Source organism: Callospermophilus lateralis, chromosome 4, assembly GCF_048772815.1.
Source record: "Callospermophilus lateralis isolate mCalLat2 chromosome 4, mCalLat2.hap1, whole genome shotgun sequence".
Classification (NCBI taxonomy): domain Eukaryota; kingdom Metazoa; phylum Chordata; class Mammalia; order Rodentia; family Sciuridae; genus Callospermophilus; species Callospermophilus lateralis.
Genome location: NC_135308.1, coordinates 116569488 through 116594369, shown reverse-complemented (window position 1 = coordinate 116594369; position 24882 = coordinate 116569488). Strand labels below are relative to the sequence as shown.

Below are 24882 nucleotides of genomic sequence, written 5' to 3'. Positions count from 1 at the left end.
CAGCTAGAAGAGATGCAAAGTGAGCTGAATAGATCTCCAGGAGATGACCATCTGGAGGGAGAATTTAAGGGCATGCAAACACTAGAAACAGGTTGAGGCCTGCAGGCTGCCCACCGCCCCCTGGTCTGGATCATTCAGCATCATTCTCTGCCATATGCTGACCTGACAGCTGGGGCACCCCCAGACCCAGCTGCTTTGGGCGCTTTGGTTCTAGCTTGTCAGGGAAGAAAGACACCACTTTGTGAATGCATTTATGTGGAGCAAAAGGGAAGGCCCTATATGATTCCTTGGTCTACAAACTGCCCTAGAATTTTGAATATTCTGTTTTTAACTCAATTTCCTTCCCTAACCATAATTTTTTATTTATAATTTTTTGGTGTGTTTACCGAAGATCAAACCCAGGGCCTCACTGTGCTAGGCAAGTGCTCTACCACTGAGCCACATTCTCATCCCAGCATGAATTTTTAAAACAATAACAACTTGGCAATGGCCACTGTGCACAGACGCCACTTGCTTATACACCCTGATCTGTTTCCTCCACAACCATGTCTGACAAATTCCATATGAATGAGATTTTTTTAAAAAATGGTAAATCAAAATTTCAGAAGGCAGAAATGTAAAGAGAAAAATTCAGAGTCTTCAAAAGCAATGATCAAACTGATGACAAAACCAGACCTGGTTGTGAAATGAAATACAAAACATTATGGTAAGGCTGGGGTTGTAGCTCAGTGGCAGAGTGCTTGCCTTGCACGCATGAGGCGCTGAATTCGATCCTCAGCACCACGTAAAAATAAATAAAATAAAGGCATGCTGTGGATCTACAACTACAAAACAAAAAACGTTAAAGTTAAAAAAAAAAAAAAAACCGATGCCTGGGGAAGAAGTCAGTTCTGCTCCCCTCTCTCAGCCTTTCTCCAGGAAGCCCAATTAACCACAGGTCCCTGCCTTTTGGATTGTAAATAACTGCCCCAGGAGTCTGACTGTTGAAATGTTAACAGAGGCCTGAGATGTAACTGACTAACATCTTCTCAACTATTTCTGTGAACATGTTTGAGACCACCCCCCTCCCAAGGCCATCAGCCAAATAATCTTAAGAAGTTTTTTTAAAAAGAGGGAAAAGCGTCAATGATAGGATGGGTCTAAGATGACCTCAAATTACCTATAAATATTGTAAGAAACTGTGGACGAGGGCTCAAAATTTGGAGTTTTTGTTTTCCTCTGGGCCCACTGGCATAAAATAAAGTTTGGAGTTCTCCAAGTGTTGCTTGCTCTTCTCCACCAGTCTGTTTCCCATAACAAAACAGGAGAAGCAAGCAGGCAGATCATAAAGAGGTGTACACCACCAAAATGGACCGTATATTCCACAAGCATTGCCTTTTTATTTTACTTATTTTAGCTATTAAACTCTGTAAGAAGTAAAGAGGTTGGGTCAAGTTTAAATGACTGCTGTGGTTGGGGTGTAGTTGAAGCTTAGCCTGTGTGAGGCCCTGGGTTCCATTGCCAACACTGCAAAAAAAACTATGCTGCCTCTTTCATGTCAAATTCAGAACCACTGACAAACAAAGGCTGTGCCTGCCTCTCCCTTAGCTGGCAGGGAAGGAAACGAATTCTCATGTTGTTAAGGAAAAAGCCGGGTGAGAGGACAGGGAAATCTAGAGTAAATTCCAAGCTGGTTCAAGATGTCTCACAGGCTATAAAATGCAGCTTAATCTGAGTAACTTTTGTTCAAATGATTTTAATAATTGGAATGGACAATTTTAAATATGCAAATAGAAAGTTTTAAATCCTGAAAAAATAAAAACAAAAGGCTTTCTGCTTGGAAAAAGGTCCCTCTTGTAATGAACCCGTGGGATGCTTCTGGATGAGTTTGAGTGTCAAAAGGTGAACATCTTGGCCTACTGCAGAAATAAGAATTTGTAAAACAATCCCACTATATGCTACACCAGGACTGATGGTACCCTAAGATGCCTTCAAGTTTGCTATCTTAGTTCTCACAACAGCCGTTAGGTAACTATTCAGGTGCTGCCTTCTTCATTTTACAAGGAAAAAGCTGGGCTTGATTCAGAATAATTGCCCTTATAAACTTTAACTCCACCCTTGCCAAAGGTCAAATTCTTAACCTTGGAAAAATTATTTAGCCCTAAAGTTTTTTCATAATAACAGAACAAAACAGCAAGAGGGAACCTGATAAAACAGGCTGTCAAACGTTGTATCCCTTCTGCCTTGGTAACACTTTGTAGGACTCTAGGATTTGTAGCTACTGTGTGAAAAATGCAGGAAAATGGCATTCTCAGGGTCCAATAGAGGAGATTCAGTTCAGGGTGGGGTGCAGAAAAATCTGCCTTTAAAAAATCCCAGCACTGTATTTCTAAAGGCAGTTTGTGGGGAAATAATGTGGCAACCCCATTTTGTCTTAAAATCTCTTCCAGCAGAACCTAACCATGCTGCCTTTTCCCCCATCTCCCAGCTTCATAGCAAAAACTTTCCACAAGGCCCTACTGTGCCTCTGCTCAATTATCTTGGTTGTAAAAGAACAACAACAATGAAAACCCACAAGCTGCTCATAGTGCATCACCACCACCACCACCATCATCATCATCATCATGCTCACCTTTCCAGGAAACAGGAAGGAGTTGTTCTCAGAGGTGTCAACACCAGAAAAGATCTGCCAAAAATCCAAGAATGAAACTGAAACCAACAAACAAGTCCAACCCTAAACCTGACCCTGCAGATGGAAGTAAGACATTTAACCCGGAAGTTGTAACATGACCTGCCGCTCCCATCCCGCCCCTCTGGCCTGCGCCAGGCCTTCCTCCTTGCCCCTTTTATCCCTATGCAAACCTTCTTTTTTGCAGACTTAATTAAGCAAGTAATGGTTCACTCCAGAAAGTGGCACACTTGGTTCCTTTAGAGAGAAGGATCCTTGATTGTGGGAGCCTAAGTCTGTGAGTCAAACCTTGGCAGGTCTGCTGGCTCCTCTCCCCTCTCCCTGAAGCTGTTCTCCAGGAGGCTTCAGGGAATTATCTTACCAATTGCAGGGAGAACCTGGGGTTTCATTACCTGCCCTGTCAGTTCCTCCCTAAAAGAAAACACAGCAGGTAGATAATAAAATCACCTAAACAGAAGATGTGAACAAAAAATAAAGAAGGATCAGAAAGCACACTGACATCAATGAAGTCTATCTGCACCAAAACAGGCCAGCTTTGGCCTGAACGTTAAAGGTAGTGTGGCGGCTTTGCTCTTTGAGTAGGCAGTTTCACTGAAAAGCTGGAGAGAGCTTCCAGAGAAAAATGGAGAAACTGGGAAGTTCCTGGACAGTTCCTGGTTCTGCCACTCTCACACACAGTAGTCAAAGACGAAGCTGCTGGACGACAATGTGTTTTCTCATCTGTAAAATGAGGATAATAACATTACCTACCTAGTAAGGGAACATGTGGGTACATACATACCAAGTGTTTCAGAATGCCTGACACGTGGTCAGCCCTTGGTTGGCACTGGGTATTATAATAAACTCATCCTTTCAATAGCACAAAACTCCTAATTAAGATCATCTGACAGTGTTCCAAATGTATGTATACAACTAAACAATATTTTATTTTTATTTTGTTGTTATTAATTATTTTGTTCCAGGATGCTTACCCAGCACTTTTTATTTTTTGAGAAGGCCTCACTAAGTTGCTTGGGACCTCAGCTAAATTGCTGAGGCTGGCCTCAAACTTGCAATCTTTTTGCCTTAGATTCCTGACTCACTGGGATCACTGGCATGCGGCCACAGTGCCCAGCTACCAATGATATTTAAGGAACCAGCTCAACTTAGTCTTTCCTACTACACACTGACAACACAAATAGTAAGCAAACAATTCTGTAGCACCACCTGGGTGCCCTCAAATCCAATTCAGTTCTGACACTCTACCAGGAGATGCCAGGTAAGGGCTCAGACCCCACCACTGCCCCACACACCAGATGCTCATCGAAAAGCCCAGGTTCTTTCACCTGTGTTTCTGATGCTGGCTATTAATCAGGGTTTCCAAAACCCCTTCCTTAGATTTAATTATCTTTTTTTTGAAAGGCTCACAGAACTCAGGGAAACATGTCTTATGCTTATTAGCTTTTTAAAAGGATATTACAAAAGCTGCTGATGAAGAGATGCAGAGGTTCACCTGTGGGAAGGGCCACAGCTTCCATGCTCCGCGGGCACACCACCTTCCGGCAACCTCCATCTGTTCAGCCTGACCTTTCTGAAAGGTTTTTAAGGAGACTTCATTATGCAAGCATGATTGAAGCCTGGAGAACAGTGTAGACAAATGATACGACAAAAAGGGTATGATCTAATGCTACTTCCGAAATCTTACTGCCAGTACCTTTTTATTCCTGCTTGTCTGAAACCTCCCTTCACTTGCATTTCCCAGAAAGGCCTGTCAGATTTTCCTTGGCCTCTGTACAGTATTCCTTTTTCCAGGTGTGGGGCAGGACACCTTCTGTAATTGGGATCTTAATGATCTACATCAGACATGATCTTTTTCTTCTTGTGTGTGCACATGCGGGCTGGGGACCAAACCCATGGCCTGGTACATGCTAGGCAAGCACTCCACCACTGAGCTATACCCCAGTCCAAGGTAATTCCATTATAGCCAACTCCAAGACAGAAAGGGAGGGGAAGATTATAGTTTCTATGGCCTGCCTTGAAGAGGGAGTTATAAGCCAAGCGGCATGGGAAACACAAATTTTATACATATATATATATATATATTTTTTTTTTTTTTTTTGAGGGGTGTACTGGGTATTTTACTCAGGGGCACTTGACCACTGAGCCAGGCTATTTTGTATTTTATTTACTGGCAGGATCTCACTCAGTTGCTTAGCACCTCACTTTTGATGAGGCTGGCTTTGAACTCACAATCCTCCTGCCTCAGCCACCTGAACTGCTGGGATTTCAGGTGCGTGCCACCGTGAAAATTCTATATTTTTGCAACGTAAGAATATTTATTTAGAAGTTCTCAACTGGGGGCTCGGGTTGTGGCTCAATGGTAGACAACTTTCCTAGCACGTGTGAGGCACTGGGTTCAATCCTCAGTACCACATAAAAATAAAATAAAGGTATTGTGTCCACCTACAACTAAAAAAATATATTAAAAAAAAAGTTTTCAATTGGCAACAAATTCTGAAAAGAAACCTAGGGCAGGAAACTAATTCCTTTTAAGGGATGAAATTCCAAAAGACACCCCCCAACCCCACAGTACCTTGGGTTGCAATACAGGTTGAACTCCCAATCTAGAATCCTAATCCTCTGGATATTTCAGTGAAAAAGGAAAACTATTGAGAGCCATAATTCTCTATCATATCTTCATTATGAAGCAGCTCTGGTACTTGAAATGCTTCTCCCTAGCAAGCTGGCTTCTATTTTGCCAACCCCTCTAGGGGGCAGTGTAGTCGTGAAAAGGGCCCTGCAAGCAGGCATGGAGGCAGAATGGGTAGACCCAGCCCACACTGCTGTCCCCAAATGCCCTTCTTCCTCTGTATATAGAGAGAGTCACATTGGCCCAAAATGCAAATACCACTGTATGTTGAAAATGTTCTGTTTCAGGGGTAGAAGACCTCAGGTCAAGAATGGGGGTGGAGGGAGAGGATTTCCAAAGAACTGGGCAAGGTTCTATTTTGGTAGTGATCACAGGGTGTTCATTGTATAGTAATTCTTTATAGTCGATTCTACTCCTGTGACTTTTTCTCTTAAATCCAGCATATTATAAATAAAAACACACAAACATCAACTAACAATTTCAATTTTTAATAATGAAGACATTTTGCCATTTGAGAAAAAATTTCAGGGGAGAAAAATCTTCCCTATAAAAATAAATTCATCAAAATTATAAATATTATAACTTTTTTACTTCTGCAATTTAAAATGCTCCCCTGCAATACCACCCCTTCATATAACACCTTTCCTGTACCATCACATTTTGAAGAGAAAACAGTATTACAGCAAAGCTCAGTTTTAATTTAACATAACATTTGTAAAATGACTTTTAAAATCTTTGGCCTTCAGAGCCTTTATTCTTTATTTTACAACATTAAAAATGCTGCTGCAGTAACCAGTGTTTGGGAGAGAACATCACTCTTCTAGAACCATGAACAGGCAGAATTTTAATACAGTAACTTCCAAATTGTAATTTGTAGTGCACATGACAGGGAGGTTTGGATAAACACAGAGGAAAATATGCCTATTTCAGACAATCTACTTCAAGTAAAAAAAAAAAAAAATTCACAGATACCCATCAGCTACTACTTCAGGTTCTAACAGTGTCATGAATCTGAGAAATAAATGCTTCACAAACTATAAGTTTACTGGGATGAGTAATTAAAAGACCAGGTGGTTGATAACAGTATATTCAAACCCAATCCACAGTCTGAATAGGAAAACCAGTATTAAAATCATGAAGGCATTCCCTGAACAACAAAGGCCAAGTGTTGGATGACAATGTCACTAAAACCTCATTGATGCACTAAAAAGAAGTTACATGCAAAATTAAACAAGGTGTGCCATGCATAATTTATAGCTAGTTCTACTTTTTCCCCCCACAACTTTCCTTAAAAGCTTAGGAAGATCTGATTGTCTAAGTAACTTTATGTGGCACAGTGTAACCAACATGTACATCTGCCTCCAACAAGATGGGTATTCTCTGAAAAGTCAGAAGAGCCACCAAGAGGGAACAGATAATGCAGTAAAAGGCACAGTTCACTAACGAGGCAAAGAACTGAAGCACCTTGGAATTTCAAAAAGAATCCATTAGGTGTCACCAACGTGTTAACAATTCCTTGGGAATTTATAAACAAACAAATCTAGATTATAAATAGTGACTGTAAGGCCCCACTGGAACCACAGCACACCTTCCCCGCTGTTCTCAGATCTGTAAGTCACTGCAGAAGATGAGGTTATTTTGCCTGTATTAAGGAAGGCTTCTATTGCACATGCATTTCTTTGGTTGAACATGCACTTTTGTTCAATAGTTCCACTATGAACACCCGGTGTGTGGTCAGCTGAGTGTGGATTTCCCTCGATCCTGAGGGCCCTCCTCCTTGCAGTCAAGTCCTTCAGAACTGAGGATGATGTGGTAGTGCTGGGTCTTTACTCAACATCCCTGTTCTATAGCATGTGAGAACAGAAGAAAGGGAGAGGGAAAAGGAGGGAGGAGAGGGGGGAGAGGGAGAGGGAGGAAGTAATGAAGAGGAAAAGGAAGGAAGGATGGAATAAAAGAGAAGGAATGGTTGTCACAAGTTGGATGTGAGTCCTGTACTTGATAAACCTCCTGGCTGATAATCGAGGAGAAAACACCTGCCCTTACCCAAACTTCTTTTCAACTTTGAAAACAACAGCGGGGTGGGGGGTAGACACAACTATATTATATGAATTTAACTGACCAGGCCCCACCTACACAGACCAGGCACACCAGTAGGACCTTTCACTTGAAGAGGGGAGAATCTGGGTGTCCAGGCACGGAGGGGTCAGATCCAGCTGCATGAGACCCACCTTGGGCTCACCTCCGTCCACCTGCCTAATTCTCCAGAGTTGCTGGGTCCTTTCTTGGGGTTAGCTCCTACTTCTTTGGCTCTGCCCCACATTTTTCTCACTGGGAAATCAAGTAATCCTAAAACGCATTTAACATCTCAACACTGAATGCTTCTCATCTAACTCATTTACAAGCAAATAACAAGGCCTTTCTTTTCTACCACCAACTTACCCCTGCCACCTTCCTCAGCCCTCAGAGCCCTCACCTCTACACAATCCTTTTTCCAAACTTGCTTTTACTTTCTTTGTCAAACTCCTACAAAATCCTTCCCAAATTCCCCAGAGTTCCTAGATTCCTGTGCCTTCAGTTCACATGGGTAGATTCCTTTACTGTTAGAAAACAAAAATACAGACAGGTAGTTTCAACATAGGACAAGTATTCAGAGATTCCTTGTTAAGCTTTTAAAAACTCATTTGCACATCCTAAAGCTTAACATCATCACATAATTAAAACAACTAGAATAGAGTAAGGAAAAAAAAAAAAAAACCCAGAGTTCATGCTTTCAAGCACTCTAGAACGATCCTGATGCCTACAGGTTCGCAGCTTGCAAGAGGTAACACCGCCATGCCGTAACAGAACAAGCTCGCAGAGTCCCTTACGCAGGATGCATGAGGTGTGGCATGCTGCGTGACCAGGCTTTGGGAACTAAGTCTAGAGATAAAAGGGGAATACCCTAGCATCATGGGGCAAGAAAACAGCTCTCTGAAGAGAGGCACTTGCTGCTCTTTGAACATGGGTCCCAACTGGGGCCTTCCTGGCAGATGCCCGCGGCGTTAGCCAGGCTTCCACACCTCGCCAAGGGCTTCTTCCAGCTTGAGTCTGTAGGCCGCATAGCGCCTCTTCAGGTTCTGCAGCTGCTCATCTTCCTCCTTGTCCAAGATGCGCAAGAAATTCTGCAGTTCTGGAAGGCTGAAAGCTTCCCACTGTGAGAATACAAAAAAGTGCCAGGTATTTAACTCAAGAGTCCAGAGGGAAAGCTGTCCTGAGCAAGTGGCATTGTGGCTGCCCTCCCTTCTTGGCCCAGCTCCTCAGAACCCTGGTTTTCTTACTCTTCACTCCCACTCAGCTCACTCCCAACAGCCCCTAGCTCCCCTACCTGCTTCTTTCTTCAAAATGGCTGAGGACAAAGACTTCCACATCCCTACCTCCATTAGATACCTGCCTCATTCCTCACCTGATCTGATCCCCCCCAAGGCCTCAGAAACATCTCTCTGCATCTTACCTTGATCACCATCTTCACTGCCTGCTTTCTCACCTCCCACAATCAATCTCATCACCTCCCAAACACCTCTCCAACACCCTTTCTCTCCAACTCTGCTCATCCCTAGTGTGGCTGCCATCATTATGGCACCCTGGGACAGCCTACCTGGCCTCCTCACTGCACACTTGAGCCCACCAATCTGCTCCCCCAACAGCCAACCCTTTATAAAATGCAAATTTGGTCATGACTCTCCCTGCTTGGATGCAATCAACAGGCTCCCTGGGTTGTTTAGGTTAAGTCGCGAAAGACCCCAAAACCTCTCCAACCCCGTCTCTCTCACACTGTGCCTCATTCACTACCCAGGGTTTTGGCACATAGTCTCCCTGCTCCACGGTACCTGCCAAACTCCTACCCACTCTTCAAGGCTCATCTTAAATGCCACTGATTCCATGAGGCCTTTCCACAACTCCTCCCTGCCCATCTAAGTTTAGAAGTTCTCACTAGGCACTGGTGGCCCTGATCACAACCAAGACTTTGGAATTATTAATAATTATTTGCTTAGTATCTATCTCACCTACACCTCACCTACATTGCAAATTCATACTTCTCACTATTTGGGGTTTGTCTCTTGCCCCTGAGGCTGACTTCTGTTTCCCTAAAAGTACTTAGTACACTTAGTACGCACAAAATACACTTTTTTTTTTTTTTTAAACTCAAGCAGTGAATATCAAGGACAGTATTTGGCATCATCTGGCGAGTTTTTTTCAAAGACGCCCTCCTAACCCAAAGAGGACCCTAGGTCCTGGCTGAGAATCACTGCCAAAGATAGAAATGCTGTCTAATGAGGTAGAATTAGTTAGATAACCCAATATAAATGCACAGAGAAGAGCATGAAAAGAACCAAAGAGCATGAAAAAAAAAACACCAAAGAGGTTAAATGATAAGAAGGCTTCCCGGAGGTAAACTAAAGCTGGTTAGTAAAGAAAATGGGCCCGATGGCGCCCACCTATTATCCCAGTGGCTTGGAAGGCTGATGCAGGAAGATTGCAAGTTCAAAGCCAGCCTCAGCAACTTAGTGAGGCCCTAAGGAACTCAGTGAGATCCTGTCTCTAAATATAAAATTAAAAAGGGCTAGGGATATGGCTCAGTGGTTAAGTGCCCCCAGGATCAATCCCTAGTAGCAAAAAAAGAAAATGAGAAACAAGGAGTAGGAGAGCACAACTTTCTACATTAGAACACTCTGTTAATATGGAAAAATTTTAACATTTCATTTTTAAAAATAGAGACATTATAAAATCTTTTCTCTCTCCCACCCCTGACAGCTTATACAAAGTTTCCTCCCCCAGTTTAGCTTCCTTCAATAAGTGAAAAGCAAACACTGAACAAAGGTTCAATAAAGTAGTCCAGAACATTAAAGCACAATTCTAATTTCAAAACACAATTCCTCCCCAGTGTTGCTCTAGCTGCACTAAACTATGTGAAATGCTGAAAGAAAAAAAAATCCAATAACAAGAGGTGTAAAATGTGGATGAAACTACACTTGTGTCCAGAGTAGGTCTGGAGGAACGCTGCCCACCTTGCAAAGCTTCTGCACCCAGTTTTCTCCCTAGAATGACTGAATTTCTTAAAAAGCTTCAAGATGATAGAAGCAAAACAATCTTCCTAAAACTCCCTGAGTAATTCTAATTTACACTTATATGTAAATATACTATATATCACATTTATATATTCTCCAATTTGTGACTCAAAACTAAGTTACCTAGGGCCTCGCCTTTTAAAGGGTTTAGTTCCTCTTTACAGATTTTAAAACGGAGGGCAGGAAAAACTAGGTCATTTTCCAAATACAGCAAACAAAAGGAAACAGAGTCCTGTTTCCTAACTTTTAAGCTGGAAACCCTGTTTTTGCTGTCCCATGCAACATTTCACACCATTTCCTGTTCTTAGCAGAATACTGAGACCCAGAGTTCAGGAAGTTTGCTCAAGTGTCATTTAAAGTTGACAACTGATGTAAAGGACAGTCCAAAGTGTTTTTTTGTTTTGTTTTGTTTTTGTTTTTAATGGTCTAAATACAATCCTCCCAAGAGAGAAAATGTCAAATGATGTAGACGTATGTAAAACATCATTTCTTAATCATTTGGGCAAGGGGGAAAAATATTTTAGAAAGTTAAATGTCTTCTGTGGCAAAGAGATCACGTTTCCTTTTATTTCCCTTTAGAATGAAATTAGCCTGGAGACTTTTCTTAGTAGCAGACACTGGGAGTGTCAACTTTCAAAGTTTAGCTGGTTCAGAGCCCTGTGGAGGTGGGAAGGGCTGAAAATGCCTCTCTGGATACCAACAAGTAAAAAGTCGCATTTCCTCCCACCCAGGAGAAGCGCAGACCAATACAGTGCTTCGAGGAAATTACACTATGGATTAATTTTGGGTTTATTTCTGATGATTCAAAATATCTCCCTCTTGCATGTCCCCCACCCCACTCGGCTTCCTCCTCCTCCGTCAAGTCACTAGACTAGAGCAATAAAACAGGGCCAGCTGTTCTGTGTAGTTTAAAGTCACATCACACAATCACTTACCTCTCCAATTTCATGTTCCCGAAGAACAAAACTAAGTGTGTCGGTTCTGGGCCCTGCTACCAAACGCAGGTAGAGTGGATGTTCCCGGTCTGAGAGCTTGCAGGCATAGACTAGGCAAAGAAACAAGCAGCACCATGTCACAATTACGTTTTTTTCAGCACTCCTCGGCCCCATGCCCCTTGCCACCCTCTCCTTCCAATTCAATGTGTCTGTGTCTACCCATCCTCCCCTCAGCTTGGTACCAGCAGACCACAGGGGAGCCAAATGGATTCCATTTCCATTCTCTTGGCCCAATATAAACTGTACCTTGATTAAGGAGGAAATAATTTCCAAGAATAAATTTAAACAGCTACTAGTCCCCAAATATGCTTTTAATTAGTTATGTTCCTTTAAAGCAAGATAAGAAGCATTTTTTAATTTTTTGGTACTTGGGACTGAACCCAGAGGTACTTAACCACTGAGCCACACCCCCAGCCCTTTTTAAATTTTGAAATGGGGTCTAAGGTAACTAGGGCCTTGCTGAGATTATAGGCATGCGCCACTCCACCTGGCAGTAAGAAACTTTTAAAAAGGTTCTTCAGCCCTTTTGACAATGAAAATATATTGTCCAAAGAATATGAATTCAAAACTCTTAGAACAAATCTCTACACAGATACGTAAATTGGCAACCGCAAATGAATGAAGCATCAAAACAGAAGCTCTGGTGGCTTTACAACAGTGTCTCCCTTCTCTCTCTCTCTCCGACACACACACACACACACACACACACACACACACACACACACACTCACGCGCGCGGTACTGGTATTGCCTGTGCTGTTGAAAGATTTGTCAGTCATTTCAACAAGATGCTTTCACTTTCAGGCTGCACAGCTGAAGTCCAGATGAGCTAACACCGAAGCTAGCAAGATAAAAATGCCACTGGAGCAGAACTACAATATTTGGGTACTTCCAGGTGCAACTGCTTTGTAGGTGCCAATTTCCCTGTAGATGCACACGTCTCCCAGGCTGCTGAGCCTGTGTTCTCTGATGGGACCTTTGACCTCTTTACCTTTGTATTCTGCAGGGCTTATCCCCATGGTATGTGTTAAACAAATGTACTCATATTCAGCAACTAGCTATGTTTCATGCTGTGTAACTAAAGAACACTACTATCAAGTAAGGTCAATATATTTTCTTTCATGGCGAATTTAGGCTTTACTGAGAAAAACTAGAGCAAGCTCAAAGAGTTCATGACTTACACATACTGTTTCCAAATTAGCATAAATTGCTGTTGTCACCACAGGTATCAATTTCTGCTAGACTGTCTGACCTAGAATATCTTATTCAGTTTCATGAAGTAATCAAAAATTCCTTCTACCCACTGAACATGGATATGAAGCTCAGACAGACCCCAGATCAAAATGCTATTCACTCATTTTATGTGCCTCTAGAGGCAGAGTGCCAAAATGTCCCCATGTAACAACCAGCTAAGGAAACAGAAGCATGCAGGGTTGGGCCACTTTGATCAGTGAGTTGAAATGTGCTGATATGGGCCTCCCCATCCTCAAGGTCTTCGAGAATACAGGTCCAGCAAGCCACTGAGTGTGCAGATGAGCATCAAATGTAAATCATGCTACTGAAAACTTCAAGCATAGAAATATTCTTTTGTGTCTTAAAGGGCATTAAAATCAAAGCCACTATGCTCCCACTAATCAAAGCTCCTCTGTGCATATCAACAACTCCTACAGAAACACCCAACACATGCAGATGATTCTAAGCTCCTCAGACCTGCAAATGTTCAACTCAAAACCATGAACAGCCAGGAAACATTAAGTGTCTGCCATGATCACCAAAGCTTCCAGAACTTGCCCCCAGGTGGGGGCAGTTTGACACAGGTAAAAAATAGGCCTTCCGGCTCATGGGGACAAAGGACAGAAAGAGAAGCAGAGACCATCTTCGTTTTTAGGTGAGGCAGCATACCTTGGTCTTCCCTATGACAACGCTTATAAAGTGCAAACTTGGCCGGGCTCTCAGTCACAAGAAACTTTTTGAGCAGGGCCTCGATGACTTCGCCGACAGTGTTGGTGCTGCTGATGTGAAGTGTGTTCACACAGCCAATGCTGCTGGGGGTGACTGTCCCGGCGCTGGGAGGAGTCTGTGGAGGTCTGCAGAGTTCCATCTGCACTTTAATGAAACCAGTGTAAATCCCATTTGAGTTCTGAAGAGGGAAGAAGAAAAGCCACTCTTAGCTATGTGGTCAGCACATTTTAGGACAGGAGTGTATCAAAGCCCAACAGGAAGCTCTTCCTCTTGCTCTTTTCACTTGAAGCTTTGCAGCGCGACTTCACTGAAAACTTCCCCCAAGGGAATGACCTCGGAGGAAGGTTAACACACCGCAGCGAAGCGCCTGCAGAAGCAAAGTCTGCTCAGCAGATGTGCCGACCGAAGATGCCCTCCCCTGCTCAGCCACCAGCCCCGGAACCAGGGCCTCCAAACTGCAGGTGAAAGGTCAGTGGCCATTTGTGAGCTTATAGCCAGTGGAACAGATGCTAGCCAAACCCAAATGAATGAAAGATCGAAGGATATGCCTAGACTCAATGCTTATAGGAAACGGCATCCCCAACTGATGACTAGCTATGACCCCCCAAAATAGCTCACAGTTAGGACTCTGCAATACCTAAGAATGATGAGCTGACAAGAAAACAGGCTATTTTGCTCCTAGTGGCTACTAGGTACATACTAGACCACATGCTAAGTAACATATTTTTTTTCTAAACTTCAACCTACTATGTGACCTAAAGATATTACAAATATTCATCCTAATTTATAGTAGAAGTACTATGTCTCAGTTGCCAAAACAGTAATAATGGCTTGTCTTCAAAAAAAAAACGACAGTTGTGTTTTACTAAAACAAGTCATCAGGCGTCACATACAAATACCACAGTTCAAGGAGAATGTTCAAGACCTCCTTCGTGGCCCCTTATTTTTCTTCCTTTACAGAAGATGAATCTGCAAAACTAATTCCCTTGTTCGTACATTGTACGACACTTGAAATTTTTTATCCTGGAAAGAATATGGAAATTTGCATCTGCTTTAATCTCCATGGGGGAAGAAATAAAAACCATGGCAGGCGGAACTTTTCTCCTTTGATGAAAAATGTTTGAAAAAGAACTATCATTATTGAAATAATGAAGAATAATCTTGGGATTATCTGTTCCTCTCCCCACTTTTGGGCACACTGCCACCAGGATGGGATCCTTTATCATAAAGTTTCACAGTTAAAAGCTCCTCCTCCCAAGGGTTCCTGAATTCATTTGCTTAAAACAGGCCATCTTTTAATGAACTCACTTCGCAAGCAATAGAGTGAGGCAAGGGTTCAGGGGCCCTGGAAAGTGCCCCCAACGGATGGCAGGAGCTGCATGGGAGGTCACCAAATGGCAGGGCAATCAGTGAGTGAGGACAGAGGCCAGTTCATTTTAGAGGAACATGAATACTGTAGCTCTGCTGTCGATCCGTTTCATCACCCCCAAGCCCTGACCTCCTTCCTCCTACATCCCCACTCCCCACAGTGCATCAAACAGTGTGGTACAACCTTGTAGATGCTTGTAACAACAACATAGGAAGCTGAATATTATGTACTTATCTTACACTGACAGCCAGGGGAAAAACATCTTAGCTCAACGTACTCAATCCATGGGAACAAAATCTTCCTGACACTTTCATGCTTATTTTACACAAGACAGAATATACCTGAGGTCTTATTAGAATCTGGTTACCATCTCTATATTAGATAATCTAGAAAATCCTTTGGGGAAAAGAAAGGGGTCACAATATCTTTTAAAATAAAATTTTACCTTTTTTTAATATTTACTTTTTAGTTGTAGTTGTCAATACCTTTATTTTATTTATTTATTTTTATATGGTGCTGAGGATTAAACCCAGGACCTCGCACTCACTAGGTGAGCAAGTGTTCTACCGCTACCCCAGCCCCCAAATTTCACTTTTTTAAGGTTAACCTAACCACTGATTTTGAGACAAAGCTATTTCAAAATACAGATTTAATTTGAAAGCTGCAGAAATAGTCTTATCTTTCTATTCTGCATACGAAATACTATTTGAATATTTTAAAATACATAGATTATACTACCAACAACTTCTATTTGGTTTTGGACAGGTGACAGCCTAAATAGTATTGGGGTACTTACCAAGGTCATCTTCAACTTGTCTGTGACAGCTAAATTATATTTATGAACTTTCTCTTTGATTTCCTCTTTGCTGAGGTAATTGTGAATTTCCTTCTCTTTCTCCACATCCTAGAAAGAAAATCAAGAGCCATGTCACACATTAATGATCACAGAAAAAAATGCAGATAAGCCAGGATTGTTTTTATATTCCACATAAGAGCACCTGGGAGCACTTTACCCTCCTTATCTCAAACACACACACACACACACACACACACACTCTCTCTCTCTCTCTCTCTCTCTCTCTCACTCTCTCTCTCTCTCTCTTTTCTCTCTCTCTTCCTAACTCTCCAGTCTCATCCACTAATATGGTCCTTATTCCTCAGACTATAGTCTTCCAAAGGCATATAGCAAGTAAAACAAATCTGTCAGCAGCTAAGAGCAACACTTCATTAAATATTATTTTGCAGAACTGTTTTTGTAAATTTCCCTTCTACAAAAAGATCCTTCCCAGAGAGTCTCCTAATCTGGCCATTTCTATTTTAAACGATATTTAAAGACATACACCAAAAGCTTCTATTTAGCAAATTCTGTGAACATTAGGATCTTAAGAGCTCTAAGGTATCCACAAAAAGTACAGTAGTTAGTAGGTATTAATTAATCAGCACTAATCACTGACCCGTCAAACTATATACAACTAACAGAAGGTAATTTGTCTTCCAAACAAATCCCTATGCCAAGAACGAGGAGCATGACTCCCTCCACCTACCCACTCCTACCTCCACTCCAATCTCATCTACCCTCACCTTCCCACACCTTGAAGAATTCATTAATACTGTGAAGAATTCATTAATAATTCATTGTCTAAAAAGCTCAACCAGTGCATGACATTTTGCAGTAGCTAATATGTGGTCACGAATGGTCAAACTGTAGTATTTTGTGACCCCCACAAAGACACGTATACCAGGCACTGAACTTGTATTACATTTAATTCTCCCAACAACCCAACAAAGTAGGCATTATTTTTAAAAAATATTTATTTATTTATGTATCTTTAATTTTAGGTGGACACATTATTTTGTTTTAATGTGGTGCTGAGGATCGAACCCAGTGCCTCATGCATGCCAGATGGGCACTCCATCACTGAGCCACAACCCCAGCCCCCCTCACCACCACTACCACCCCACCCACCCCCCACCCCCCCAACCCCCCAACCCCCCCCCAAACAAAGTAGGCATTATTACTCCAGTTTCCAGATGAGATCAAGTTCTAGGAAGTAAATTAACCTGCTAAAAGAAAGAAACTGTTCAGTGGAAGGCAGAACTTGCCTGAAGCCTGACCTCAGGCTCACCAACCCTCACTAACTCCAACCACTGAGACCTCTAAGAACCTCCACATGGGTTTTCTCATTTAATCCTCTCCCGAATGAGCTAATCAGCATCCACATGTTGCAGATAAGAAGAGAAGATTTACAGTCAAGTGGCTTATCCAAGGACAACCCCACTAGTACCAGACCAAGCTGCATTTTAATCCAGGTCCTCTGTTGTTTCCACTAAACTGGTCTCCAAGATTCTGGTGTAGGTTAACATTTGAAAACTCAAAGAAAAGCTGCACAATCAGATTCAAACCTAAATAGCAACTTTGAAAGACAGGGGGGCCTAAAAATCTTGAAGACCAAGAGAAGAGCAATTAAAATCTGATAATTCACATTCCCCAAACATGCTCCCCCCGCAAAAAAATAGGAATTTTGAAAATATGCCTGCTCAGCCAGACTGGATATTCTCCAGGCAGGACATGCTCCCATCTACTCACTGAGAGCTAAAGTCATAAATACAGCAGGAATGGCCACTCCACAGCGGGCAGGAATGGAGAATAGAGTATAAAAGAAATTGTGCGCCACTGAGTCTCAAGTTGTTTGATTTTAGACCCTAAGAGGGTGCCTAACTATACATTATCTCAGCATTTTCCATTTCAGCACTGTCCTGGCAAGTCTGGGGGGTTCAATGTGCCTGGTAATACTGGAGAATCACTGTAAGCCCCTCAGGAGCATTCTGTTTGCTCATGGAAAACCCCAGCACAAATCTTATTTTTGGTGTCACTGGTTAGGGGGGAGAAGAAAGCTGTGGTTTAACTTTTCAAAAGCTTCAGTGACTATTTCCAAGGAAATTTAAAACATGTATCCCATCTTGGCTTGCTCTGCTCTTTCCAGTCCACAATTAGCCACCTACTGACCACCGCTGAAGAAGAAAATGAGGTAGCCTTTGTCTCTTAAGTATTAAAAATTATTCAAAGACTTTCAACACATAACAATTGTTCCTCAGGATCAGCAGCATATTGGTTCCAGGATGCTTCCCCGCTTCATACCAAAGTCCTCAGAAGCTCAAGTCCCTTATACAAAATGGAATAGTATTTGCATATACCCTTTTGCTTATCCTGCTACATACCTGAAATCATCACCAGATCACTTACAATACTGAATACAATATAAATGTTATGTCAACAGTTACAATGTACTGTGGGTTTTGTTGTTGGTTTTGTTTTGTTTTGGTACTGGGGACTAAACCCAGGGGTGCTTAACCACCGAGCCACATCGCCCATCCTTTTTATTTTTTCCTTTGAAATAGAGTCTCGCTAAATTGCTTAGGCCCTCACTAGGTTGCTGAGGCTGGCTCTGAACTTGCACTCCTCCTGCCTTAGCCTTCCAAGTCGCTGGGATTACAGATATGTGACACTAGGTTACTTGATAACTTATAATACCTAACACAATATAAATGTTATGTCAACAATTATAATGTATTGTTTAGGAAATAAAGGCAAAAAAAAGTCTATACATGTTTTATTAATGATGCAACTGGCTGGTTGAATCCACAGATACATTTCCACAAATACAAAGGACAGAGTACTTAAAAGAAAACAATAAGGGACTTGTGCAGTCACTGATGTGACATGAGAAGGCGGGGTGGAAAGCACACTGCTCCAGCAAGACCCAGGATCCAGCCCCTGGTCTGTCACCAGCATACAGGGCTCTGGGGTTACCAACCTTTCTGAGCTGGTTCTCTCACTTCCTTCCAATGAAAAGACTACAGTAAGTCACTTCCGCAGCACTTCCTGGTCTAATAAAGAATCCATCTGCAAAGATCTGATGCTGCTTTCACTGCGATGATTAAAGAGGCAAAACTTCCACGTGAGGACTGGGACTAGAGGTAGGCAAGGCCAGGGTCCCCTCCCAACACACACCCACACCCACACACACCAAATAGTTAACTGCATGTATACCATAGCAAACACACATCCTAAGGGCTTCACCTAAGTGAGAACTCTTAAGAATGAAGAGAAGGAAAAGGGGTGAAGGCTGTGTATTAAGAGCAAAGAAAGAGTTAAGTAATGCTTGTTAATTCTTCTTTACAGGTTTTGCTGATAATACTGAACTTAGCATCCATCCTTAAAGCCCCACCCCCCTCCACATCAGCAGGCCACAGTCAACAGTTTTAGAAGCTTGAGGAAAATTAGAAGAGCCAGTCAGTCTGGAAAGAGCAACTTCCCCTGGATCACTCATATGTAGATAACTGAGATACTCTTTTCTAACAAGTCTCTCTTCTTGTCAGAATCAAAACCAAGCAAACTGCAGGGAGCAGAAACAGAAAAGAGCTGGCCCCAAGCATCTCCAGGACCCTCTCCAGGCTAAACATCTCATCATTAAAAGATGGTCCAGAAAGTAAATCCCAGGAAAGCAGCTAGAGCCCAGAGGGCTGTGAAGCCGTGCTGGCAGGCCAACTCATGCAGCAACTGTATGCGGCTCCTTCAGCAAATGTTTGCTGGGCATCTGCTGCGTGCCAGGCACCTGCCTAAGTGCAGGGGACCTTGCAAGGAGATGCCACCCCACCTCACACTGCTTACTGTCTACGCCCAGCACAGGCTGAGTACCATCAAGGGAAGCCAAAAAGAGAATGCTTCCAAAGTGATAATCAAGCAAACTGCCCTTGGAGGTCTGGGCAGCAGGAAAAAGCCAGCTCGGGCCCTGGGGCCAAAGACACTGGTTTCAGTTAGCCTCCAAACTAAAGAAAGACCTCTAACTTGGAAAATCTCCAAATTGTTCGAACTTAAAAACAACAACAACAACAAAAAAAACCTCTCTTTTTAGTTAATCTGGGCAAGAATCCTCCTTTCTCCAAATACACTGAGCATTTGTAAGAACTGAAATTCTCTGGAATACAGTCGTTATGGGTAGGAAGATTGGGGGGGGGGGTGATTTTAACCCAGCAGGGCAAAGGAGGTAAAGGGGGGAATGCAAGACGAGGGGAGGGTTAAAAGGTGGTACTGAAGGCGTGGCACAGATGAAACACTCAGAGTGAGCATGAATCTTTCATTACAAGGCTAGAGAGGAAATGGCACAGTGAGCAGCAGTCCGTGAATAATGCATTGGTTATTGTTCTTGGCAGCCAGGGAGGGTCTGACGCCATGCCTGAGTGTCTATTTGGCAGGTTGCAAGTCATCTTTGTTTCAGTCAGTTTTGTTTTATATTCCCCGACCTTCAGTTCCTCAGGGAGGGAGTTCTTCCATGCAAAATTACAAAAATTACAACCTCTAGACTCTTTCCTTGTATTTTCAGCTAGTGAATGCTCAAGAGCTGCTCTTGGGTTAGCTTTAGTTCCTGGGTGGGGTCACATTACAGTTTGTTTTTGTTTTGTTTTTTTTTTAACCAGTAAACTTTCTCAGAAGGGACACACCCTGTACCTCATAAATGCACAGGCATGGCCTGCTCCCACAGGGTGGCAAATCAGGCTTTCCAAGAATATACCCAACAAGCCTGGGTAAAGGGCCTAAGAATTACTTGCACTCTTCTGTAACTCTACAATTACAAATATGAAACAACAGGGCTGGATGTGGCTCGGTGGTACAGTGCTTGCCTGGCATGCCCAGCACTACAGAAAATAAAATCGCAGTTCTCACATTCTAGCTCTATGATCAAAGTGCAAAAAGGCCCTCATGTTTTAGCTGTGCGACCAAAGGCAAGTTATTTAACCTCTCTGAACCTGTCTTCTTATCTCTGTAAAATATGCAAAACAATTATACAACTGTAAGAAGATATAACATAAGCTCATATTCAACAACTATTTACTGAGTGCCTACTGGGGCCAGGCTCTGTGCCAAGCACTTCATGCTCAGAGAGACAGTTGTAGTTCCTGCCTTTCTGCCTCTTCTTGGCTGACAGCCTGGTAAAGTTTGCCTTACTCCCCACCCTACCCCCCTTGTGTATGTTTGGGGTTTTTTATTTTGCATCACAGAACTCTTCAAGAAATAAAGCAGGACTGGGGATGTATCTTCGTGGTGGAATGTTTGCTTACGATACAAAAGGCCCACTGTCCCATAATCAACAATGGAAGGAAGGAAGGAAGGAAGGAAACAGCAAGCTATTGACAGGTCTCACAAGAAGGGGTTGGGGTGGGGGACCAAACAGATTTGCTCAACCAAGTGAGGAACACTATCTGCACAGTACCTGATGCCAGGGGCATAATAGATGCTCAGCAGGTGCTGCCATCACCTGGCCCTTAGGTCCCACTGCTCCAGGTTGCATCTGCTTGGACAGCTGAATTTGGGGTTCAGCCTGTGCCCGCAAAGAAGGATGAACTTTCCACACCCATGGCTGTTTTTTCCAGGCTAGACTCAGAAATCATGAATTCCTACTTTTAATCTCATCTCCAGTTTTGGAAACAAGCAGTTGCCTACTGATGTTCCAAGAGACTAGGGTACCCAGTGTGATACAAAAAGAATAGTTCCAGTCTTGTAAACGCACAGATTAAACATCAAGTGGGCCTCTCCTGCAGATGGAGTTCAAGGCCAGCTCCAACTGAACTGAATAACTGAAATGAATCTAGGTACTGACTCCACTAGACATCATCCTGCCAGGTCCTATTCTAACAAGGAAGCCCAATAAGGTACCGTGGACCCAACCAAAAAAAAAAAAAAAATTCTCTGGCAGCAATATCTTTCTACCGCAATCAGGGAGGGACCTACACTCAAACCCCATGCAGGCCTGCAATGAGGCCTTTACGGTGTTCAGTAACTCCAGGAGCCAAAGTGCAAGCAGTCTGCAGGGGGTTGACATGTTAACTACTTCTAAGTGTTTCTTTAAGTTAAATGCTCCTGAACTAGATTTTAAAGTATGATCTGCAGGATGAGGAAAAAAAGAAAAAAAAAAAAAAAAGTTCTTCCAAGGAGACCATATGATGACTACAAAAGGGGGCTGGGTGTGGGGGGGGGGGGTGTGCCTGTGATCCTGGCGACTCAGGAGGCTCAAGCAGGAGGGCTGCCAAGTTCAATGCCAGCCTCTGCAATTTAGCAAGGGCCTAAGCAACTTAGTGAAACCCTGTCTCAAAATAAAAAATAAAAAGGACTGGAGGCAGGTGCAGTGGCACACACCTGTAATTCCAGTGGCTCAGAAGGCTGAGACAGGAGGATTGAGAGTTCAAAGCCAACCTTAGCAAAAAAAAAAAAAAGGCGCTAAGCAACTCAGTGAGACCCTGCCTCTAGATAAAATAAAAAACAGGGCTGGGGATGAGGCTCAGTGGTTGAGTGCCCCTGAGTTCAATCCCTGGTTCTAAAAAGCAGGGGTGGGGGCGTTGTGTGTGTGCTGGAAATGTGGCTCAGTAGTCAAGTGCCCCATGGTCCTTCAGGCCAGAATCATGTCTTGCTCAACGCTAATGAAAATATGGATGAGAAAGGCCATAGGGGACAGCCTAGTATCTACCCTCACTGTCCAGCGTTCTTCACTTTCAGAATCATACTCTCCAAAAAATTCTCAAAGCAGGCAGAACACTACGGGGCCCAGAAAGTTTTTCTCAAGGAGGGATCAAGTTCTCGACAAACACCAAGGCTGCCCAACAACAGCAACGTCCTGTATCTGTGCCAGCAGCCACATGTGTGGCTTCTGAGCCTTTGAAATGAAGAACTGAATTTTAAACCTCATTACTACACTAGACAGTGTAACTCTAGACGACAATGGACACAGGCAAATGAAGAACAAAGAGAGTAAAGCAACCAGAAAACAACGTACAACAGGATGTTAAGGAGAAAAGACACCTGTTCTAGAGCACAAATCCAATTCTATTCCTGAAGGAAAAAATGAAAACAGCCGTTTTGGGGTGCTCAGAGATGCTGGTGGTGGCCTTAAAAATACAGTATGTTGCCCACTATTGTGTTCTCATGGCACCGATCTTAAAATCCATAGGGGCGCCATGTCTGGATACCCAGTGCTTATCTAGTGCAACCCCAGCATGCTGATTCATCCTGGCCACTCTACACTGGGATTGTTCCCCTGCCAGATGGGAGTTGGTTTTGGTTTTGGTTTTTTCCTCCTTTTTTTTTTTTTGTAAGATGGTAAAATAGGAGCTGGGGATGTGGCTCAAGCGGTAGTGCACTCGCCTGGCATGTGTGCAGCCTGGGTTTGATCCTCAGCACCACATACAAACAAAGATGTTGTGTCTGCCGAAAACTAAAAAAAAATAAATAAATATTTTTTTTAAAAAAAGATGGTAAAATATAGAGCTGGTACTTTATGTCCATTTCTGTGAGGTTGCAGGAGCTCACATTGCCTGCATTCAGCTTACAGGCAGGCAACTCTTACTAGGCCACCATGTAGGCATACTGGATGATATTCATGCTTCCAATTGCCAAAAACAAGAGGGATCTCACAGCTGCCTCCTATCCCTGACCTCCCTGTTGTTTCAGGGTGGGAAAAATGAGTGGAAAACAGGGCAACTAGAAAGGACAAGGGCAATGTGCACAGCACTGCAGAACAACGGGAAGCCCCATTTTCCAGTGTTCCACGGACACTGATCCTCCAAGATGTTCTGTGGACAGCAAGGGCACTGCTGAACCTCTTGCTTGCCTCCCCCAAGACTCCCAATACTCCTCAAAATACTAAAGTCTCTAAGAAGTTCTGCAGTTAAGAAACCAGTAAAAGCAGCTGGATGCACATCAATGATCCCAACAGCTTGGGAGACTGAGGCAGGAGGATCACAAGTTCAAAGCCAGCCTCAGCAACTTAGTGAAACCCTCTCTCTCTCTCTCTCAAAAAAGGGGGGGGGGGGGCTGGGGATGTGGCTCAGTGGTTAAGCACCCCTGGGTTCAATGCCCAGTACCCCCCTCCAAAAAAAGTAAGAAAAAGAAACCAGTAAAAGCACACACAGCAAGGAAACCCTAAGAAAATGAACTTCATTATAATAGTATAGATGCGATGCTCATTAATTACAAGCAAATGACACATTATTTTTTGGATCTTATTAGCTATTCACTTAGTGAATGGATGCTGTATTCATTAGGGGGTTACTAACACACCTAAACCATAGCGGTTGAACTTGGCAATTTTAAGGAACTTCTTTGTCCCCAAGCCTGCTTATTAAACAACACCTTAGAGGACACCCAGGGGAGATTAAATGGGTATTTTAGAAGACTTCTAAAAAATAGGCTGCAAGAATAGAACTAAGCAGCAACCTTATAAGGATGGAGGTCTGCACTAGCCTTCTCCTATGTGCACCAGCAAGAAAGAAAGACAAGAGCAAGAGCACACTCAAAAAGTGTGCCAGGGACTGCCTGCCTGCCCTCCCACCACCGCACCGCCCCACCAGTGAACACGCTGAACAACTCCTGCTGCTCTCCTTGTGGTCTTCTGTGTTCAAGATCCGACCCACCCAGGAAGCCACCCTAACCACAGCAGCCCTCAGTTGGAACATCCATTCTACCATCAGTTTGGCTCCAGGCACCCTCTAGAACTTGTGGCTCCTGTGTTTACTTTTACTTATCAACTACCCTACCATGTTTTTTTTTCAATCTTTTATAACCAGAGTACTCTGTTAAAACTAGACCGGTGCTGGACAGAGAGGTGGGCGTCATCCATCAACTGATTCTGATCTGGTCACGGAGCCCAGCCACAAGCCTGCATCTGCCAGCCACCCTCTTCTGTGTGCCTTATCAATCCGAGGAGGTTTTTTGCTCGCAAATCAAAACTGAGTAAATCTTCAGAGGCACACAAAATGCCTTTACAATATCAGATACAACATTTTATATGCCTCTGCTATCCATCTGTATCATCAAAGAACAAGAGTCCTTCAGAGCTTGCCCCTTAAATACCCTCGCTCACCCAGGGCTGTGAAAGCAGGCACAGGCCCAGCATGTTAATAAGATTAATTGCAGTTGTGATACACATTAAAAGAGCTTCATCTGAGCCTTCCATGACCTCACTTTTTAAACCCCCGGGTTACCACTCCACCAATACCCTATATGGTTGTACTTTTAAAACTGGGTCGTGTGCCAATAGTCAAACAGCCACTCGTTTGTTTAGAGCCAGAAAACAAACTTGGAGGTGGACCCGACTCCCCAG

General features: G+C 43.1%; 1 protein-coding gene across 1 annotated transcript in view; it reads right to left on the bottom strand.

Annotated features, from left to right (window-relative positions):
- Positions 1–5764: 5764 nt before the first annotated feature.
- The window catches only part of Rassf3 (Ras association domain family member 3), a 73707-nt gene continuing 54589 nt past the window's right edge, over positions 5765–24882 (bottom strand). Inside the window, exons 2-5 of the mRNA XM_076854823.1 lie at positions 15525–15632; positions 13300–13537; positions 11338–11447; positions 5765–8488 (exon numbers count right to left, since the gene is read on the bottom strand). Of these exons, the coding sequence (XP_076710938.1) occupies positions 8339–8488; positions 11338–11447; positions 13300–13537; positions 15525–15632 (606 nt within the window). The 3' untranslated portion in view covers positions 5765–8338. The remainder of the gene's footprint in view (positions 8489–11337; positions 11448–13299; positions 13538–15524; positions 15633–24882) is intronic.